This window comes from Glycine max, chromosome 18 (genome assembly GCF_000004515.6).
Source record: "Glycine max cultivar Williams 82 chromosome 18, Glycine_max_v4.0, whole genome shotgun sequence".
NCBI lineage: Eukaryota > Viridiplantae > Streptophyta > Magnoliopsida > Fabales > Fabaceae > Glycine > Glycine max.
Window position 1 is genome coordinate 12,817,593 of NC_038254.2, and position 9,609 is coordinate 12,827,201.

General features: G+C 36.7%; 1 protein-coding gene across 1 annotated transcript; it reads left to right on the forward strand.

Annotated features, from left to right (window-relative positions):
- Positions 1-445: 445 nt before the first annotated feature.
- LOC121173926 (uncharacterized) lies at positions 446-839 on the forward strand. The gene is made up of 2 exons (XM_041011773.1): positions 446-565; positions 639-839. Exons 1-2 carry the CDS (start codon positions 446-448, stop codon positions 837-839), a joined length of 321 nt encoding a protein of 106 aa, XP_040867707.1.
- The last annotated feature ends 8,770 nt before the right edge of the window (positions 840-9,609 follow it).

Below are 9,609 nucleotides of genomic sequence, written 5' to 3' on the forward strand. Positions count from 1 at the left end.
CGAAGTCAGAATCAAGGAAGAGATGGATATAATATATAAAAGATTCGAGGAACTTGATGTTTGAGGGAAAGTTACTTTCAAGAGTAAACTCCGAGAATTCACGTTTCCCGATGAGACCTCTACGTGTCCTCCTCCAACAAAGGTTAAGACGAAAGGTGCCCCGAAAAAGGTAATGAAAAGAAGCGAAAGATCGACAAAGCGTGATCCATCTTATTGGGAGTATGTTGATGCTTATCATTCGGTTCAAAACAACAACACCTCAGTCAGACCCAGTGCATCATCTTTTGAACCACCGAAGCCAGCAAGGATGATCCCCATGTTGGATCAATTTCCGCCATTTATGCATGGTTTCATTGAGGATGTTGTTGATGTGAAAGCGGATGGTAATTGTGGATATCGGTCAGTTTCTGCTTTGTTAGGTATGGGAGAAGAGTGTTGAGTCGTGATGCGTAACGAATTGATTAAAGAACTTGGCAAATGGTCGCAAGACTACATAAAGATCTTTGGTGGCACGAAGAGATATGAACAGCTGAGGTTGTCCCTGCACGTGGATGGGTTATCCAAGGTATGTGTTTTATGTTTTTTATTATATAAATAATGTTTACATGAGTGGCACGTGTATTTGTTTTGTGATTTAGGTTAGTATGGACAAATGGATGGATATAACGGATATGGGATATGTAATTGCGTCAAGATATAATGTAATCCTTGTATCGTTGTCACGACAACAGAGCTTCACATTTTTTCCTCTCAGAAGTCGACCACCGGCCGACTCTTCTGCGCACCGCATGATATGCGTCGATCATGTGTTTGACAGTCATTTTGTTCAGGTCCATTGAAAATTCTTTTACTCAAATAATTTCAATTATTGAATGAGTTGGTTTGTTTGTTTAAGTTATTATTGTTATTTCACTTACAACAGGTTTATCTGAAAGATCGTTGTCTCTTACCGCCTATGGCGTTGTTGTGGTCAAGCAATTCGTATCCGGAAGCAAAACAATGGCCAACTGCATATGTAGGTAGAATGCAGCACTACTTAAGCCTAATGACAATTAATACAACGCATGTAGACCTAAGCGGACACTGAACTGGTAATATTTATGTATCTATATTTACATTGGATCTGAATGCTAGTTATATGTTTCTAACAGGCCCAAAACCAACTTTTTTTATTTTTGGTGCCTCGGTTTGAGGTGCGATTCGATGGAACGGGGCGCTGCTTTTATTTTTTTTTTTGGGTTCCTTGACGTGCAAACATGCCAAATAGCGACCTTGGACAGTCTCAAGCGGCTCCCACATAATTTTAGAAAAAGTCCGAACAAGAGTACTTAGGCATGTTTCTAACAGGCCCAAAACCAATTTTTTTTTTTATATTTTTGGTGCCTCGGTTTGAGGTCCGATTCGATGGAACGGGGCGCTGCTTTTTTTTTTTTTTTGGATTCCTTGACGTGCAAACATGCCAAATAGCGACCCTGGACAGTCTCAAGCGGCTCCCACATAATTTAAAAAAAAAGCCCGAACAGGGGTACTTAGACATGTTTCTAACTGGCCCAAAACCAACTTTTTTTATTCTTTACTGTACATATATATATATGGTTAAATTATATAATTTCAGAATAGTTATAAATTTTAACATTTAAATTACAAATTAAATTTTAATAACAAAGCAAATTTGACCAAAATTGGGATAAACCAGATGTACTGAAAACAAAAAATAGAGATGTTTTGATTATTTTTTTAAAGTTTCTTAGTCACCATATTTTTTTTCTTTAATAAAATTGTGATGTCATAATTTTTATTTTTTATTTCCATATTTGAATGAATGGAATAACATTATTTTCAACATGACAATTTTTTTTTCTTTTCCTAAAACAAGTAATATTTATATATTGATATTATTTCCTTGTTAAATTATTTTATCTTCTTTATTTTATATATTCAAATACCATTATAAATGTGACTCATGTGTGTGGTTTATATTTAAATTTCAAACCATATATTTATAGAGAGACAAACATAAATCATAAATGATGTAAGTAAATGTGTTTTATCACATACATAAACAAATACTAAAATGAATAATTTAAGTACAATAAAAATATAAATCCTAATCTATGCGGCATCTCTGGCGCGGCCTAAGACTTCCATCTGCGGCGTCACCTCTAGCTCTCCTCAAACAACGAGTCATGATGTCATATAAGTCAGTGCCTTCAGTGACCATCCTGAGGTTGATGACCCGCTCCAAATCCTCAGCAATCGCTCCTAAATCCTCAGCCATCCCTTGACATCCTTGGCAGTCAACCTGTCACAGTCAAAATAACAAAGTCAGTATCACATTTTTAAAAAATTTAAATTATGAAAAACTACATAAGTTATGCTTATCACTGAATCCGTAGGGAGATCAGATGCGACTGAAACCTCGGGGATGGGTGGCTCGACGAACTCCTCATCATGAGGGGGAGGCGGATGTCTCGGCTCAGCAGTCTCCTCAGTCCGCGTGACAAATGGGTGCGATATCCGAAAAAACCACTCCATGTAGTCTGATGCTACCTGTCCAGGAACTACACAAAGCTCCCCTGAAGGCACTAAATGCTCTGAAAAATGCAGCCACCGGTCATCTATATCATCACCCGTCAAAGAATCATAAACCGGCGGCGGAGGGACCGTTTGAAGGTAGCCAAACTGTCGAAGAACCCGCTCAGGTCGAACGTACACCACAATCTGACCCCATTTGAGTTGACCGGTGTACGACGATATCAAGTCAAATCCCTTGACTCCCCGATGCTCAGCATAGGGCATCCAGCACACGTCAGTCACAGTCAGGGTATCCAGACGTCTCCGATACGGGGCTCCCTTGATCCCCGTCATATGAGCCTTACCCGTAAGCCACCTACAGGCCCGTGGGCTCCCCTCATCATAAGCATCATGAATGACGCATGTATGCACTGTAGGAAAGTGCTCGTATATCCAGCACTACAAACACATAGTCAACATCAATAAAAAAAAAAAGATTCAATGCTACTTCAATTTAAATTATCAGTAATAATACGTACCAGGAGAAGTATAATATAACCGCCCAGCTACCGTGTAGAGGCTTGCGACACGTCGTTCAGATGCTCGTACATGTGGACTAATGCAACCGCTCCCAGGCGAATCCCCCTGCCTGGGCCAGGTCCCTGAAAGCCTCCAGGTGCACGACATGTACATGGGTTGAACTCTTGTTGGCAAAAAAAATACAACCCACCAAGTGGAGCAGATACATGTGGGCTGTTACAACCCATCGTCTAGCCCTACACTGGCTCTCATACAAGTCCCGAAGCCACCCCAACCGGACATGAGGCCCACCAGCCTGTCGGGTCTCAAATGTAGCCTCCTCATGACTGACCTCAAGAAGCTCCGTCAGTAGACCAATCGCGCCTGAAGTAACCAGTGGCTCGAACGTATGCAGCGCGCCAGTGATGGGAACGTGTAGGAGTGACGCCACATCATCCAGCATGATCGTCAACTCGCCTACTGGCAGGTGGAACATGTTAGTCTCGCGATGCCACCTCTCGATGAAGGCGGATATGAGTCCAGGATCAGTGGTGATAACAGAACTCCTGATCAATGGACTCAATCCGGTGGCAGCAATCATGCCTTCGATCTCAGGCGCTGGTCTCCCAATTTTATCTACTTTTCTACCATGGGAGACCAACTTCAGATTGGGTAGTTCCTAAATTGAATAACAATTTATAATAACGTGTATATAAAAAACAATCCAACTACAAATAATTTTTATGTAATTAGTCAACATTAAAAACTACGTACCTGTCCACTCCAGATGCTGTGTGCGACATGCTCAGCAAAACCGGTCAAAATCGATGGGTCGCGTGGTCCACCGGGGAATCCCTCATCTGCAGCAGGTGACCCCAAGCTCCCATCAGTAGCCACTCCCTCTGTCTGAACAGCATAGGCGGCGTCTGTCATCTTTGGGGTGGCATCAGACACATGAGGAACATCCTCATGCAACTGAGGCACATCCTCAGGTCTCTCTGTGACGTCCTTACGCAGACGAACCCGTTACCTACGTGCTGAAGCAGTAGGTCTGCGACGCCGAGGAACATCAGCCTGATGCACATCCTCACTAATGCCTCTACCTCTACCAGCTCCTAACGCACGACCTAAACCTCGTGTTCTAACCATGATATGAAATCATGAAGAACATTTACTTTTTTCGGTCAAATTAAATATTCAAATAATTGGTAACAAATCTTTGTCATTACAAATTTGTTCAAACACATGTTTTGTATGTTTCTTACTAATTTGGTCAAATTAACTTTTCAAACCTCTATTTGCATGTAAGGTTGAAAACCTCTATTCAAATAATTAGTAACATACACAGTAATAAAATAATTTATTAGTGACTAAATTTAGTGATGAATATTACATATTCATCATTGCTAGTAAAATTTTAGTAACACATTTTTAAAATTTACATATATAAATTGATTGGTAAGTTAACTTTTTTTTAGAGATATATCACATCTTTCCTTTTACTTTCTGTTTAATATCTTTCTACAAGTTAGAGCAACATTCCATGATGCCATTTTCAATTTTACTACTAATTTAATTGGTTACATTCCATGATGCCATTTTCCAATTGATTTGTCCGACTAGAGACTTTAGATACATTTAACCCCACATACACGGCATACATGACTAAGAGAGCTGAGCTTATTGTTACAAACTTAAACATCTCAATCTCTTTCCTCTTTGGAAATGAATTTATCCAAATTTAATTACTTGACTATCAGGTCAAGGGTCAAATGGTCAGTATAGTTCGTGCAAGAAACCAAAGTTGACCAGAGAATAAAATCAATGACGATTCTGCGCATTATATGTTGAGTCTTTATTTGCTCACTTTATTTGGGTCTTCTTGTCTTTGGTCTTTTGTACTTGAGCTTGCAAGTGCTACTCTGGTTTATATCAATTAACATGAAAAATTAAAAAAAGAAGAAGACGAAAGACTAGGTGGAAATAAAAAGGATAAAAATCCATATCAAAACCTCAATTAAATATAAGGAATTGATTGAGGTCTATTTGATTTTCTTTTCTATTATTTTTTATTTTAAATTTTTTTAAGTCAATTCAACAGTCAAAACTATTAATAATCAATGTCTCATTCAAAATCTATTAATAAATTAAAAAAATTATTTTCAAAACAAATGTTTTAGAAATAAAAAAACATCTGGAAAATATTTTCTTATATTTTTTCTTATTCAAGTAATTAGGAGACTAACTTTTTTTGAAAATAAAAATATATTAGGAGATAAACACTTTTAAATGTGCTCATGAATCCGCTCACAACACAATTTATTTTTTTGAAAAAAAATAGAAAACGGTAATTAAACAAGACCAAAATGTATGCATATTTTGGCCAAAATAATTCCTATGGATAGGCATAGCTATGGGTTCTGATAAGTGTAAAAGAGTATCAAGACTTTTCAACTTTGAAGGAAGTAAAAGACATATCAAAGGATTCAATTTACTTATTGAACATATTGCATGAATTATATTGTCATCTCTTGGTATATGTATTTGTTTTTTATTCCTACAGATAAAAAAAAATAGAATACATTTTACCAAAAAAATAAGACATTTTTGGTCTTCACCAAAAACAAAAGAAGACGGCAAATTTACCAGACAGGGACCCTTTTAGAAACTATTTACTAAATAGGGTCCCTTTTCAAAGTATTTGCAAAGGGGGTCTCTTTTTGCATGGATGCCGCCAGAAGCATTGGCGGGATACAGGTGCCGCCATCAGCAATGGCGAGAAGCTTGCTGAGCTCGAAGGGTGCCACCATCACCAATGGCGAGAGACCTGACGTGGACGCGGTATCGATGCTCCCATTGGCGAGACAGCCACGTCAAGAAGGTACCGCCATCACCAATGGCGAGACTGACGTGGAGCTACGAAGGTCTCGCCTCTCCCATTGGCGAGACACCTTCAGCCATGCGTAGGGTTGCAGTGTTTTCTGAAGATGCAGGCTAGGGTTGCAGGGTTTTCTGAAGATGCAGGCTAGGGGAGTAGGCTTTTGACCGTTGCTTGTTTACGTTTTCTCCTATAAAAAAATGCTCCATCAACTAAATTTATCTACACTTCTCTTCTCCAAGCTGAGCTTCTCCTTTCTCTTTCTCGTGTGTGCTTGCTGTGCTTCCTTGAAGTTTCGTGTGTGCCCTTGTCCTCCATAATTCCTGGTAAGTGATTTTCGAAATAAATAAAATTTATATATTCTGTTGATAATATTATAAAAATAGTAGGTTAGTTAGTATTAATAGATATTCTAAGCTTAGATTAGTTAGTATTAGTAGGTAATCTGTTCTTAATTTTTATGTTTTAATAGATATTCCAAGGTTAGGTTAGTTAGTATGAAAATATTATTTGGTTAGTTAGTATGAAAATATTATTTGGTTGTTGTATATATTCTTAGATATTATATATGTGATATATACATGATACTTTAGTCAGACACACGTAATATTAGCTTTTGTAATATTAGGCACAAGTTAATATCAACTTTAGGTATATATTTGTAAATTTTAGGCACACATAAATTTTTAGTTTTTGTAATATTAAACACTTCACACATAAATAATAAATAGTTGTAATATTAGACACTTCACACACGTAAATTTACCTTTTTAGTATTATAATTTTATATGTTATATATAGATATTATAGTTTTAAATAAATGAGTTGATAAGTTAATGTTATTTAAGTTAATTATTTTTAGTTTGAATGTTAGGATAGTGTTAGTTATTTTATATGATAGGATAGTGTTAGTTTTAGTTTATAGGTTAATATTATTTGTTTTATATAATTTACGTTATTAAATATATGGTACGTTACATTATTATTATTTTTGAATATATATTGTTTAAATTAACTTTTGCATTTCAATATTTGTTTGTATTTTAATTTATTTGTTAGTCCATATTTGATTTAATTATTTTTTGTTAATTGTAGAATATATTATGTTAATTATTTTAATTTGTTTGCGTGTATGTATTTGAAATTATTTGTAGAATATATTTCAATTTTATTATTTGTATAATATATTTTGTTATGAAATAAATATATTTTATTATTTATTGAAATTTGTCTTCACATGTATTTTAATTTATCTGTAGAATATATTCAAAATTGATTATTTGTATAATATATTTTGTTATTGAAATATAAAAATTCAAATGTATATATTGTGTTATTTATTACAAATTTATTTATATATATTTAATAATGTTTTTATAAATGTGTCTAGTTTTATTTATATTATGTAGAAATAATGTATAAATTATTTTGTGAATTTATTGCATTATATTTTATTTTGCAGTATCAATGACATCTTCGTCGTCATGTCCATCAAATATTAAAATTAAGTCTGGCCCGATCGATAGTGACGTATTATGGATGCAAGCTAAGCATGTTTCAGAACATGTTTGGAATGGGGAAGAAGACCGCAAATTACACATCAGACGAGTTGTCCCCACTTATCACGGGGAAGAAGAAATACCAGAGCAAATTTTTCCTTTCCTTCGAGAATCTGGTTTTTACTGGATTATGAAGATGAGATACTTAAAAATAAATGTCTCATTAATTAGTACTTTGATAGAAAGATGGAGGCCAGAAACACATACGTTTCACATGAGATGCGGAGAGTGTACTATTACTCTTCAAGATGTCTCTATATTGTTAGGTCTACATGTGGATGGTTTACCATTAATTGGTCCAACGAATCTTAATTAGGCTGATTTATGTGAGGAATTATTGGGAGTCAGACCACAAGAAGGTGAAATTAAAGGTAATGTGGTTAAATTAAGTTGGTTGGCTCACCATTTTGCACAAATAAATAACCACGACAACGAAGAACAAGTACGAAGGTTTGCCCGTGCATGGATACTAAGATTCATTGGAGGTGTTTTGTTCGTTGACAAAAGCAGTAACAAAGTTTCGCTAAGGTACCTTCAATTTTTACGTGACTTTGGAGATTGTAGCACATATGCATGGGGACTTGCCGTACTTGTTTTTCTATACAGAGAGATGTGCAGTGCCACTGATTATAAAACTAAATCAATCGAAGGTATGTGCATCTTACTACAAATGTGGGCATGAGAATGATGTATAACTTTGGCTCCAAAGAGGACTCCTTCCCAAGTAGAAAATAAACCACTCGGGCACAGGTTAGTCATTTTTAAAAGCGTCTTTCATTTCAAAAGAATAAATGATTTTAGGGTATATCAAATTTTAATCTTTGTAGGTGGCTGCGACGTGGAAATCAACATACCGGCAATGATGATGTAAGAGTTTTTCGTCACAAGTTGGATATTATGAAACGTCATGAGGTAAGAACATTGTATTGTATTTGTAAAATAAAAAATAATATGTGTTATTTTACTAAAATGCTGACAACTATGTTGTTATATGCAGTTTGTGTGGGAGCCTTACATAGCAACTGTTATATCATTGTTGCCTCCCATTTGTGTAGTCGAAAGTGTCGCGTGGTCCGCGGTGGCGCCACTAATTTGTTTCCAAGTTATAGAGTGGCACCAACCGGATAGAGTATTAAGACAATTTGGAATGCAGCAACCAATTCCAGAGTCTCCTTCGCAACCCTTGAACATTCATGGCATAACACTGAAAGGGAAACCATGACGAAAATTGGGGACAATTGTTCGCCCCAATGATTGATCAGTGGAACAATCGCCATGCTTTTAGGGTCGACGCTTATCCCCGACAAGAGGGCCTATTCAGTTTTAACTCCGACTACATGGTCTGGTATAGGCGAAAGACAAAGATGTTTGTTGACCCACAAAATGCAAACACAGCTACATTGGTATTTTTTTGTTTTTTCAATATTTAACTTTAAATGTTTTTTTTAATGATGCCCATTAATTTTCTGACCCTAATAATTGTAGGTTGAAGTTACGGAGATATTACAATACATGGTGTCTCCTCAAGGGAGGAATACATGGACAGTTGATGATCTCGTGCCTTATGTGGAGAAAATTACGATTTTATCCGAAGAGCAAGAGAGAATCACTAAGCCTGTGTCACATGGTCCAGCATCAGAGCGTCAATTTCCAGCACAAGAGTTTCACATTATTCAGTCAAGTGTTGAAACTCAGGGCATAGGCAAACGAAAGGAGGCTGTTGAAGCGGAAGAATATTCCCAACAAATGGCGGAGCGTGGCCATGGAATGTATTACACGCCACAAACATTTGCTCAGTATCCGACACAGATGTATTAGTAACCTTTTTAGGGTCATCACACTGATACTTCTGCAAGCGAGCATTCGTTCGGTGGTGTTGCGGAAACACATCCTCATTTTTCATGGTCGACTATGAGCCCTTCACAGCAATATCATGGCCCAATTCCAACACCTAATGCCCCATTAGGTACACAATGGAATGTACCGGGACCAATACCTAATGTGGGTGACTTATTAGGTGTTGATTTGCATCATGAATTTTCTGCTGAGGCTGACAAAGAAGAAGCGGGGAGACATCAGGGCAGAAGAAATCTTGATCACCAAGCTCGAAGATGGGATCGACCATGTGACACATCCTCA